The sequence below is a fragment of the Panicum virgatum genome, chromosome 5K, assembly GCF_016808335.1.
Source record: "Panicum virgatum strain AP13 chromosome 5K, P.virgatum_v5, whole genome shotgun sequence".
Classification (NCBI taxonomy): domain Eukaryota; kingdom Viridiplantae; phylum Streptophyta; class Magnoliopsida; order Poales; family Poaceae; genus Panicum; species Panicum virgatum.
Window position 1 is genome coordinate 36,252,354 of NC_053140.1, and position 12,637 is coordinate 36,264,990.

Sequence of the window (12,637 nt, forward strand, 5' to 3'; positions counted from 1 at the left end):
CTCCATCCTGATTTTGAGAGTTTATGTTAGAGGATCAAAGAGTTTTAGCCACATAGCTCTTATATAATAAGCTTTCATAGAGAATCAGAATCAGATTCAGATGGAGCTCTACCAAATTAACAAGCCCGAATACGGCATAGAGGAAAAAACATTTTTGTGGAGCCCGTTTGTGCAAAAACCTTATTCGTTGTACTAAGGTGTGACACTACAGTAGCGCGGGACAAACATTCTCCACACACACACACACTAGGGTATTATCCTCGTGCGTTGCTACGGATAAAGTTTGTATAAGTATCGGATACGTATAGGTGCTCAAATTTGTAGAGATCTACATGATCGAATCGTGGATGGATGACTTGTCCGACTCGCATATGGGATGGACTATAAGGTCCACATGTCAATAATGATACAAGACGGACCAAATCAAAAATTTAGGTGAAAACCTTACTTCCTTTAGAAATAGGTATAGATAAACGTACATTAATTTTTTTTGGCAATTAGTAGATGTAGATAAAAAATGCTTTAGATATTACAAAGACTAACCGGATGCACTATGTTTGCTATATGCTATATGCTCACTAAGAAAATGATAAGAAATGAATAGTTACAAGTATCTACAAAGGCGGATCAATCTAAGGTAGTCTCCTACACCTGCACCCAAGTTATTCTCCACCTCGCTGGGACAGGTGAAGCCCAATGACCATTGTGTGCTACAAATCCACTGTTGGAGAAGTGTGCAAGGATGGGGAAGTTCAGGAAAGATAGTTAACGAATTTAAAAAAGAGTCAAATATTGGTCTAGCTATGTACAGCCAGATTTATATAAATGTTAGTTTGTTTCTAAAAATTCATAAAACCTCCCCAGAACTTGCATTAAGAAGCAGACCTCTAGCATGCTCAGGTTCAAAAGAAGGCAAGGTCGGAAAAAAAACTTGCTGTGCAAATTTCTCTCTTGGCACATAGATCTGGCCAACATGTTCAACGTGGCAACAACATGAACAAAGCCAGATACATAAGGCTGTGGAATAATAGATGGGGATGAACATGTAAAATCATGTGTAGATATAAAAAGAGCACTTAGCTTGCTGCAAACCCACCATGATGACCATGAAACCCTACCTAGGACAATGAAACCCTAAAAATATTAGATAATGTGGCAAACAAACCAGACAACGATGATAAGCAAGAGGAATTCCAATACTAAAAATGGTTGCTGCAACAGCTAATAATGGAGCGGAATTGAATCATAGGAGTTAGGTTTTGTATTATCACATTATATTACAAAAATCTAGTAACCAACTTGTGCAGTCACGTTTCCATTCTAGTTCTAATGGCCAGCAATTAGGTTTTGTGCTATTATATTTAAATTTCGAAATTGTTTGAGTGGAGGTGCTTTTGTTGCTCTCCTCATGAAAATAAACTAAATGCAATTTGATGACTAGTAAATTTAGGATTCTATGCTTAGGTCTAATGTAACAAAAACCCGTGCATATCTTTACTATTTTCGCGCTATAAATTGTACAGTCAAACAAATATGATCTAACTTTTAGTAGCAGAATATTTAACAAAATATAGTCAGCTGGCCTTCTCCAGCCCTCTGCATTAGATGGATATGCAAATGTCCTATCTAAACACCTTATATTGTTAAAAAAATGGAAATGGTTTCGGCCTCTCCGACTAACACCTTGCCACAAGTTTGGATGAATTGAGCCTGCCACAAGTTTATTAGCGACAACACAAGAAATGAAAACTGACGCCTTGTTTTTTTTAGCATAAACTGTTGGAGCTCGGGTACTCAAAATAATGCTCAACACAAGAAATGAAAACTGTCGCCTTGTTTTTTTAGCCTATATATCTCTGTTGATTTTTTTTAGTCAGAAAGGTGCGATTTTATTCTGACCCGAGGGGGAGGGGGCAATTTCTAAGAAATTCAGCAACATACTTTTTAGAGTAAAATGCACTGGCCAGTTTCTAAACTCCAAAATATACATTCACCTCCCCAAACTTGTTAATTGTTTCATGCGAGGTCCAAATCATAATTATGTGTTAAATTATATTACATGGCTGTTAACTGGGTACTGAGGCCTACATGTAAGGTCCACCAATATACTCTCTATCTTCTCTCTTAACACCGACAGTCACTCCGTCGTCGTGGGTGTACTCCACCCCTCGATGGGCAAGCAAGAGCCAGCATGGGCATGCTCCACCGGCCGCACCGCCCTCGACGGCGAGCCACCTCCACCCATGCCGCTCGATGCCGTAGCAGCAGCTATGTCATGCTGCTAGCAGCCTTTGCGCCCATGGAGACTCCCGCTTGGTGCGCCCGAGCCATGCTCACGCCACTGGAAGGTGCCCGCCTGGGATCCCGCTGCCGCTAAATGCTTTTCCAAAGGCATACCAATTGCTACAATAGTAATGCTCCCTTTGTAGGAGTCGGTTACCTTTTGACCCGTCCTAGGAAAAATGAGTCTTTCCAACATATCGTTTTTGTATACCAGTGTGTTTTTTTAGGATGAAAATAATTTCATATATCACTAATCAAGCCCAGTTCCCCTTATGAAAATCGAAAACCTCCATATAGATTCAAGTGTTGGAGGAGTGTTTTGGAGTTGGTTTCCAAAATTAGATTTTTTGGAACTTGTGTTTTGGGAACACATGGAGATGCTCTTAGAACAACACTTTTCGAAACTCTTATGAAATGGTTCCCTTTTGTGAAATGTTGACCATGTGTTATAAAGGTACTGCTCTCACACTTGTCTAGCAAAGAAGTACATGAGTAATCATTGGTGTGCTTCATCCAAACATCATACCAACACGTCGGACAAACCAAAGATGCATTCGATAAAATTCTTGACTAAAAGTTGGGGAAATCAAACATGATACTTGGAATTCAAACAGCCTAAATGCAAAAGACAAAATCAAAGCCACACATTGGCTAACTATATGCGTTTAATAATGGAAACCTGGTGCAACTCGAGCATATATAGCCCAACACTTTGGCCAGGCAACTAGGCCTTGGAGGAGGGCATGAACCCTATAGTGATCGCCTATGCTAGGGTGTAGGGTTAGGGATCTGCTTCAGATGGTGTCAACGCTCTCCACCATATGTCCCACTTGCACAAGAAGAATGCCCAACCCCCGTCGGCCTCGGCCTCATTCTCCAACCCCAGGTGCCGCCAGTCGAAGTAGTACACGACTTTCTTGCTAAGTACGCATCCATCGCTCGTCGGGGTCACATAACAAGCACCGTCCATGACTTGAAAGATTGCCTTGTCCCGTAGCTCGGGCATGTAGGCCCAGTCCACGATCGTCAGGCTGTCGCTGGACATGTCATTCAGTGTGAAGATTACTCGGACATGGTCCTACCGGCATTTTGTAGTTTTAGTTGTCCTGGCCATACTTTTCGAAGAGAAAGCGCACCTAGCCCTCATGCTCAATCATGTACTATTGGCTAGTGGTGGAGCCAAGATCTGAGAGTTGTGTATTCCCATTTCTTAGAATAAATTTTTTCCATAAAAAATATTAGAAAAAAATTTATATTCTATAAATAACTTGCAAGTTGTTCAAACTATACACACCTGAACAAAAAAACTATTTATTAAAGAAATTACATTTTTGTGTTTGCATTCTTTCATGGCGTGGAATCATTTGACAGTATTGTTGCCTTTTGCAAGAAAAAAATCACGGCCAACAATGTACTTAAGTAAACTTGGTGTGGCGGCAAGGAAGGGGCCAACGAGTGGCAAATCTAGAATTTTAGGTTAGGGTGGTCCAATAGAACAAAATTGTTAAATATTTTGCTGAATATGTCATTCTTATTTTATAAAGACACAAGTTCTTACCTTTTCACCTTCTAAATTTAGTTATTAAATATTATATACAAAAAAATAAAAAATAGCTATTTTTATAAAATAAATAAATAAGATTAAATATAAAAAAAGAGATGGTGAAACTTCTGTGGCCGAATCTTAGGGTGGGATAGGGCCCACACCTGGTCCACCCTCTAGATCCGCCAGTGGGGCCAATCAAGTGACTCAACCCTAGGACCACAAGCTATCCTTGAGGTCATCTAATGGGCAACATATATATTTCCTATTTATTAAACCTTGTGCATTACAGGTTACTCAAATCTGGAGGAGCGAGAATCAGCACATGCATGCAGATGAGGATAAAAGTGATAACATCACCAACATGCATTCAAAACTCAAAAGACTATAATTATTAAACGGGTCATTCAAATAAAAATTCAATTGCTCTATTATATTTGCATGAATTTTTAAAAAATAATTTTTAATAGGGAATATTAATTTAGTTACTAGGAATAAGTAATTGAGCAAAAGGAATAAACAATTGTCATTTGCGAACAAATGATTACAAGAGTAAAATAGTAAAATTTTGTGAACAAAAAATAGGGCGTCGAGAACATTGATTGCATAGCACCCAATAGAAACTAAAGATTACGAACAAATGAGTTCATATGGTCAATACATTTAGTCTACAAACCCAAACAAATAAGTACAAATAAATTACCCTATAAAGTGAACAAAATGATTCCAAAAACGAACAATTTGCTTTTTATAGAGAATAGACAAGTGCACATCGTGTATTATTACTTATGAATAATTTTAATCTACAAAGCAAGAAAAACAACTAAAAAACAAAGAAATAAGCTTGTAAGCGAACAAATGAATACACATGAAAAAAATTATACGCATGATTATATAAGAAAAGTGGAATTAAAAATATAAAAGGAAAATATAATAAAAGGAAAATAAGAGGAAAGACAAAATACATACCAAGAGGATTAGAAATAAAAATAAACATGATGGAAATGAATATAAAGAAAGAAGATATGGCATGCTTTGCATGCTGCATGTATATTTGTTCAGCTATACAGCTATGCATGCCTGATAGTAGGGTGAAAACGGATGGAAAAAAACTTGTTTTCCTGCCGTCCGTATTTCTATATTTGTTCTATATTTTTGGCTAAACAGAAACGGGACAGAAAGCTTTGGAAACGGGATAGGGTATCTAGAAACGGGACAGGATACGGGAGAGGGTATCCCAGCCGTATTTTGCAAACCATTGCCTCAAGCACATGGATTTTTACCCCAAATTATATTGGACCGGCCCATTAGTAGTAGAGATTGACTGTTAAATAGAATAGAATCTTTGCATACATGCAGAAGAGACAAAAGTGCTCACATCACTCACATGCATGCAAATCTGAAATTAAAAAGTAATAACTATCAAATTTGGATTGTATCATTATCATTCTTATGACAAGATCTTCAAAATAAGATCACACTTGCCTATGTTTGCATGTGTTTTTTTAAAATATATATATATATATTAAACTAAATAATTAATTTCAAATTTTGGGAACAAATAATTATTTGACGAACAAAAAATTAAATATAATGAACAAATAATAATGTACAATGAACAAAATATTAAACATCGCAAAAATTTGTTCGTGTTGTTAAAACATTTATTCCCAGTAGCCGAAATTAATTATTTAGTATTAAAAAATTTAGTTTTCAAAAATATTATGCAAACATAAGCAATTGTGATCTTATTTTAATGACCTTGACATGAAAAAAATAATGATGCAATCGGAATTAAATTTGGATGCACAATTTAAGATTTATAGTTTTTTAGTATGGAATCCCCTCGCATGTGGATGATATCATATATTTTGTCTTCGCCTGCGCACATGCATGTGAGAAAGCGCGGAAATAATTTAAAAAAAAAACACGACAAGTCTAAAATTTGGCTCACTGCTTCAGGCGATGCATAGCCTTTCGGATTTTCCGGATTCCACTTTTCACTGGGAATGAACACATATTCATCCCGCTTTCGATTTAAAAATACCGAATGGGCTAAATTACTCGGGCCGCCGGCGACTGGTCGCCGCTCCCAAATCGCCTCCGTGCTCCTGGCCAGTGGCCTGCTCCTTGCTCTGTCGTCCTCGTCCTCGTCCTCGGCCGCCGTGCCCAAATCAGAAACCACCACTGCACTTCTGGTCGTGGACCTGTGGTTCCAGGAGACGCCGGCTGTCAGCTTATATGCGACCCCGAGCCCGAGCTGCTGCTTGCCTGCTTATTTGCTGGAAGGCTTGATGCAGTGCATGTGCACCGTAGTATCTAGCCGCCTGTTAGCCTGTGCTCACATGCGGATTTGGGTGCCTGGGCTGCTGGTGTTTTTTTTTAAAAAAAAAAGAGAGCAGAAGCACTGCTGTGTCATTTAAGAAGAAGAAGCAAATATACATGGCAGAAGCTAAACGGAGAGCCCTCTCCATTTAAGCATATCTCCAGAGCACTTTTATTACCTTCCTAAAACTAACTTCCTCGATTTGCTACTTCCTTCTCTTCTTCTCCAACTCCGGCGAGGACACCAACTCCTCCGGCGGGTTGTGGGCGAGGCGGTCGGCGGCGGGGTCGCCGCCGGCCGGGGTGGCGGCGGAGGCCGGCGGGGTTAGGGTTTGGGGATTCGGGTTGGGGGAGCTTCCATGGCCGGCGGCTTTAGAGGGATGGACGTGGGCGGCGGGGGAGCCCCGGCCATGGTTGGAGGCGGCGGTGAGTGAAGAAGATGGGAGGAGGAAGACGATGCTCGAACGAATGAGAATGAGGGGAGTCGGGGCGTGCAGCAGGATGCACTGAATCTGGACGGATTTAGGTGCTCTCCACGAAACGCTAAAAGGAGAGCTCTCTCCATATAGTTGCGTCTAATATACATCACGCGCCGAAGCGATCACCACCACCACAAAGACAACACACGCAAACAAACGCACATAACAAAATACTACACCACCACAACCTGGGAGAGTAGTCGAAAGTACGCCACCGCGAAATGCGCCGTCGTCACTAACGTTGTGCCACGCCAAATGCCGCGACCCGCTGCAATTCTGAGCGACAACTCAAACTCCACCACGGGGTGGTCATCCTCATGCCGCACATACAACCGTCGATTCCCCAACTCCAACCTTGCATCGGCAGAACACTCCCGCCGTGGTATGTTCTCGTGTCTTGTAAATTGCAATCCAGTGTAAGTTTCTGGTTCCCGCCTCGTTCCCATTGTATTCCCAATTCAACTTGCAGGCGAGGCGGGTTCTTAAATGAGCCCGCCTAGCCGCCCCGCAAATGTTGCATTTGTGCTCAATGCGGCCCAGCTGTAAGGTTTTGCGGGCTTTTGTGGCTAATACATGGGAATTTCCCATGTATCCTGTGCCTGTTCCGTTTCCGGCTATTCCGGTCTCGATTTCCATTGAGCTTTGTAGGGCTGGATGTGTACTTTCCCGCCCCACACAAGCCAGACAGTCTGGTTTCTTCCACGGTACAAGTTTCGTCCTACGAGAGCTCCATATGATCGTGATATGAGAGGATGTAATCGGTGGCCCTTTTGCCAGAGTGTAGGCCCACCAGTTGGCGGCAGGGGGCCTGCCGCCCGGCAGGGGGGCGGCAGGCTCCCTCCAAGGACCTCTGCGCAAAAAAATTTTATTTTTATTTACATATAGGTCCCTACCGCCCACCTGCCGGGCGGTAGGCCCCCTGCCGGGCGGTAGGGGTCTAGATCGGTAAAACCTAAATCCAAAAATATATTTCTGTAAAATTTTTTTAAAAAAAATATAAAAATAAAAAAGGCGCGACCGCGTGAAGTTACCATTGGGCAGCAATGAGCCCAACAACAAGTTCGGGAAAAGACAGCCTCGCAAAAAATCGACAGAGCCTATCTGTCTAAACGTGAGCCCATCGATTTTCTGTCCTCCATCAACGAACGACCCACAGCTCAAACTAACGATTTACAACGCGACATTTTTTTTCAAAAAAGATGAGACTGATTCTTTCAGTGTTCTCTAGGCATCCTTTTACCCCACTGCGAACTTCGCCGCCAGGCCACTCCAATTTTCTGTCACATAACACAATGAGCCGAAAAATGAGATAAAGAAAGCAAGAATCACGTGCATTATGATTTCAGAAACTTTTGTGTTAGCTCCTTTTGTGAACTCCGTAAGACGGATAGCATGTAGCTAACGATACAAATGGTTGCTTCCTCATGGACCCTATAAAATCAAAACAATCTATTGTACAATTGCATTTACAGCTTTGACAATCATGAGACATACAAATACCAAAAAGGAAAACAGTAGTCTACAGATGGGCGCTCTACCATCAGTTCCGGGCTCTTGTGTGCGATATCCGCAGTTCACGGTCCCAAGACCACGCCAAAACTGCAGCATTTGGCAATTACAACTTCAACAATCATGATACAATTACCAAAAAGTGAAAGAACAGTCTGCAGATGGGCCACCATCAGTTCCGTGATCTGCATGAGATATCCGCTGTTTACGGTCCTCCACACCACGCCAAAACTGCAGCATTTACAATGTGTTAACTGTTAGGATGTGTATGCATTTTGCAACGTTCGAGGGGAAAAAACAGTCAGTAGTATCAAGTTAACAAGAGCAACCGGAAATGCAGGGGAGGTGATTCAGTACCATCAATGGTAAGAAAGGAGCATCAACACATCAAGCAGCTTGCTGGTCAGGTGAGAGATCTGCCTGCCCATTCACGCTCTCTCCGCTTAAGCTTCGCTTGCATCTTGTTGAATTTTTCTTTTCCTTTCTCCAGAAGAGGATCTACCACCACATAGTCATCCGGATCATCTTTCCTAGCCATCCCATCCTGTGAACATCAAGTTATATGTCATTACAATCTTTAAAAGATGCATCTAGTTCCCCACGTGTGTGAGAAATGGAAGAAAGGCCTGGCAATCAACCTTGGACGAATCAGGTAAGAAAGACAGCCTGTTTGTGTGCCACCCTGTGTAGTCCTCTTCAGCTTCCTTTTCTTCCTTATCAGTAGCAGAATTCTTTTCTTTAACATGATCTGTAGCAGGATTCTTACTGAGGAAAGAAGCCTTGAACTTCTGTAGCTTTGTTAGAGTCTAAAGAGAAAAATAACATGTAAGAAATATTGGCCGCAAACTTGCGAAACACAAAGCTTGACAGGTCAAATTAAAATGCCAACTGGCATATCAACATGCATGAACTATTTTGGCATGACATGAGAAATGTGAAAATTATCAGAATGAAGTAAAATCGTTACCTCATCTTCACGGCCTTGAAGCCGGCGTTTTTTCTGTTTTTGTAAATGTCTCTCTTGTTCAGCTGGATTTAGAAGTTGCAAATTAGCATCCGTTCTGGACATCCTCTCGGCACTGGCTTCTGAGCCAATACCCTTTTTCTTCAATGATAGTTTTTTAGACTTTTGTAGCTCATGTTCCTGATCATCATCGTCATCATTGTCCCTCCTGCAAACCAACAACCACGAATCACTTTAGAAAAATTGCTACACTAAATTATCCATAGAATACGTGTCAAAATTTAGATCATTTCAAATATGCAAAGACACAGGAACTCTTCTTCATTCTTGTCATGATACGCATAATACAGTCCATGCTAACATTCACTATTCAGTACCTGGTATCCCTGCTTATGAAAAGCATTATGATTACTGAACACACGATGTGAAGAAATATAATCGCTTTTCATTGTGACAAGATAGCAAAGATTAAACAGAGTATATTTCTTATCTAAACGATGAATTATATTAAGATGACCACTTAGCGTTGGATATGTAATGAGATCAAGACTTTTGAGTCAAGGCTCATATAGAAAAAGCATGCAGGGTGTTAGGTTACCAACAACTTCAAAATGAATGTGTTTCTCTCATTACAAATAGGATAACCATGATGTTTTGGGAGATGAGGTACATGAGCAAAGCATACCTGTGTTTAATATCGGACCTGCGGTCTGGTAATTCCTTATCCTTCCGGTGTGGTTTAGCTGTACCAATGAGGACACAATCAAGATCATGAGTACAAAACAATTGCATCTAATTTCAGGACAACCACAATTCTAATAGAAACTTGAACAAAATAAGCTACCTGCTTTAGAGGTTTCACGAGGGGGAACATCACCAAGTTCTCTACGTTTTTTAAGGATTTGTGAGCGCATTCTATTGTCAAAATCCTCTTCATTCTCGTCTTCAGGATAATCATCAGATTCGGGAGCATGCTCTGGCTCTCTTGAGTCAACTTTCTTTGAGATCAAAGCATCCCTGACAGATAAAACAGTGTCTTTTTTCTTCTCCTCTTGCTCCTTGGACTGCAAGGTGGGAACACACACAATGCCATTTAAATTTAGCAGAGCAAAAGAAGTTACAGAAGCAGGTAACACTATGCAAAAAACTGGCCACAGAAAAAGATACAGATCATGCCCTAAGCAAACTCAGCACTAGAGGGATTCAATTAACAAGCAGTGTATAACAGGATACCCACCCATTAAAAAGATTCAGCAAACAGGACTTATAGTACAAACAAAGAAAAGAAAAATGCTAGTAGGCACACTAATATGGCAGATACAGCCAAGTTATGGATAGCCTAGCTGCCAACTGGATAAGGTATTATCCTGCCAGTTTCAACATGATCTGTTCACCCATTTCGGCTCATATGTTGAACATTTTCTGATCACAAGTGATCAAACTCACCAGTCACCAGCGGATAAGAGTACAATAGACTAAACCAATTCAATACTGGAGGAGTTTCAATTATGAGCAGAGCAAACAAGGACTTATAGGTACAAACAGAGGGGGGCAGCAAAGATGAGATGATATGCACACCAATGTGGCAGAGTCTAGATGGCATTGTTGCCAACTGGACAGGGTATCATCCTGTTATTTTCAGCCTAACGCGTTCACTAGAAAAAGTTTTATTAAATGATGGTGAACATTTTCTTTTTCACTACAAGTGATAAACTCACCAGCTGTACATCATCTGGTTCCCCTTTAAGGAAACGGGGATCGTCCAAGACATCATGAATACTTTTTATTTTGGCCGGAACAGAGGAAGCTGCCTCATTCTCCTCCTCTTCTACTTCATCTCCAAAAGAGAGCACATTAAGTTGCCTGAAAGATTAACAGTTTGGGTCAGAAATGATCCAACAGGCACTGTACGGTTATCCTAAGAACTACCTGGAGGAGATGACTTACTTAACTGCCTTCTTCTTAGGTTTCACCTCAGCATCAGCCTTGGCAACAGACTCAGCCTTCTTAAGTTGCCTTGGAACAATATCCTCAAATGGGTCCCAGAGAACCTAAGAAACAGAAAAACGAAACATAAGGATAAATAACTAGTTTGGATTCAACGGTTAGGAAAACTACTTGGTAAATTATCTATCACCTGATGAAACACAGAGGTAAGTACCAGAATGTTAATAACAGCAAAATGTTACAGGAGAGAAAAGGCACCTCTACTGAAAGAATTTTCTGTGGGTACACAGGTCGATCATCCTTATCTGTCTCAACATCAGCCAAGGCAAGAAGGTTGAAAATAGAATCACCAGTAACCTGCACACAACACATAGCAAAACGTGATGACTCCAAAGGAACAACATACGAAACGCACATCGAGGAGCTCCCGAATTAAGACACCGTACCTTCCCGAAGATGGTGTTCTTCTTGTCAAGCCAATCGCAGCGGTCAAGGGTGATAAAGAACTGGCTCCCGTTCGAATGAGGCGTGCCAGCATTGGCGCACGCCACTAAACCCCTGTGGTTAAACCTCAGCCGCGAGTGGTACTCATCCGCAAATGGCGCACCATAGATGCTATCACCCCCTGCAGGAGTGAAGCCAGAAAAACGACATCAGCTTCAAATCGAAGCACACCAAACCCTCCCTCCACTCACAGCCTCACACCCATAACATAACGCCGGAACCTTATATACCAGAACAATCAGCTAAGTTACTCGGGCACGAATTCATCAAATTTGAAGCATTAATTTGTAATTGAATAGAAACCATTGGATCGATTCGGTACATATGAACATTAAGATGTGGAATCAGAAACCCTAGATATGTTGTTTAGGTGTATGCTCATGGTGGGGTGGGGAGATAGTCGATTGGGATCGTACCGGTGCCGGAGCCAGTGGGGTCGCCGCCCTGGACGAGGAAGTTCTTGATGACGCGGTGGAAGAGGGTGCCGTCGTAGTAGCCCTCGAGGCAGAGCTGCACGAAGTTGCGCGCCGCCTTGGGGGCCTCCTTGGGCCACAGCTCGATGTCGAGCGGGCCAGCCGTCGTCTGCACCACCACCTTGCCCTTCGTCGGGGGCTCAAGCACGTACACCGACGACATCCTGCCTGCCTCGCCGCTGTCGCCTCCGGGCGCCGCCGCCCTACGCCGCGACGCTCCCTACCTCTCGCGCGTGGTCGCCGTCCGGCCGGGCCGTCGGTCTCCTCCTTTTTTCGGTAGAGCCTAGGAGTCGGTCCGGTTCGTGGTTGGGCTGGGCCGGATTGGGTCAGGGCATCTCGATTTGGGATGAGGGTTTTTTTTTTAGCAAATGGGATGAGGCTTGTTTACGTGTCGTGGAAACGATGAATTGGGGAAAATTTGCTGGTGGACACAGTTAAAATACGGTTTTTGTCGTAAGCCACTAAAATATATTTTTATAAAGAACACTGCAATTCTATGGTAAATAGGCAATTATGCTCGTGCGTTGCAATGGACAAAGTTGGTATAAATATCTGATACGTATTGGCACTCATGTATTAATTTATAGGGATCTACGTAATTGAGTCGTGG

At 42.0% G+C, this 12,637-nt stretch overlaps 1 protein-coding gene across 2 annotated transcripts; it reads right to left on the reverse strand.

Moving 5' to 3' along the window:
* Positions 1–7,940: 7,940 nt before the first annotated feature.
* LOC120707195 (peptidyl-prolyl cis-trans isomerase CYP57-like) lies at positions 7,941–12,283 on the reverse strand. 2 transcript variants are annotated; one of them, XR_005688873.1, is made up of 12 exons: positions 11,971–12,279; positions 11,497–11,675; positions 11,309–11,407; positions 11,051–11,154; positions 10,822–10,966; positions 9,948–10,167; positions 9,789–9,846; positions 9,107–9,311; positions 8,778–8,945; positions 8,497–8,683; positions 8,310–8,370; positions 7,941–8,229 (listed from the first exon to the last, which is right to left on the reverse strand). XR_005688873.1 is itself a non-coding variant. In XM_039992033.1 (11 exons), the coding sequence occupies exons 1-10, from the start codon at positions 12,188–12,190 to the stop codon at positions 8,543–8,545; spliced, it is 1,539 nt and encodes a 512-aa protein (XP_039847967.1). In that variant the 5' UTR covers positions 12,191–12,283; the 3' UTR covers positions 7,941–8,370; positions 8,497–8,542. The 2 variants fall into 2 exon arrangements, 1 of the variants encoding a protein (XP_039847967.1); XM_039992033.1 differs by having other exon boundaries at positions 7,941–8,370; positions 11,971–12,283.
* Between the last annotated feature and the right edge of the window lie 354 nt (positions 12,284–12,637).

What these genes read in the sequence shown, in the direction of transcription:
- LOC120707195 (XM_039992033.1), bottom strand. Translation starts at nt 12,190, where the DNA reads ATGTCGTCGGTGTACGTGCTTGAGCCCCCGACGAAGGGCAAGGTGGTG. An exon ending in CCCCACTGGCTCCGGCACCG is followed by an intron (nt 11,676 to 11,970) that starts GTACGATCCCAA and finishes TCACTCCTGCAG; the next exon opens with GGGGTGATAGCATCTATGGT. An exon ending in TCGTGAAACCTCTAAAGCAG is followed by an intron (nt 9,847 to 9,947) that starts GTAGCTTATTTT and finishes TCATTGGTACAG; the next exon opens with CTAAACCACACCGGAAGGAT.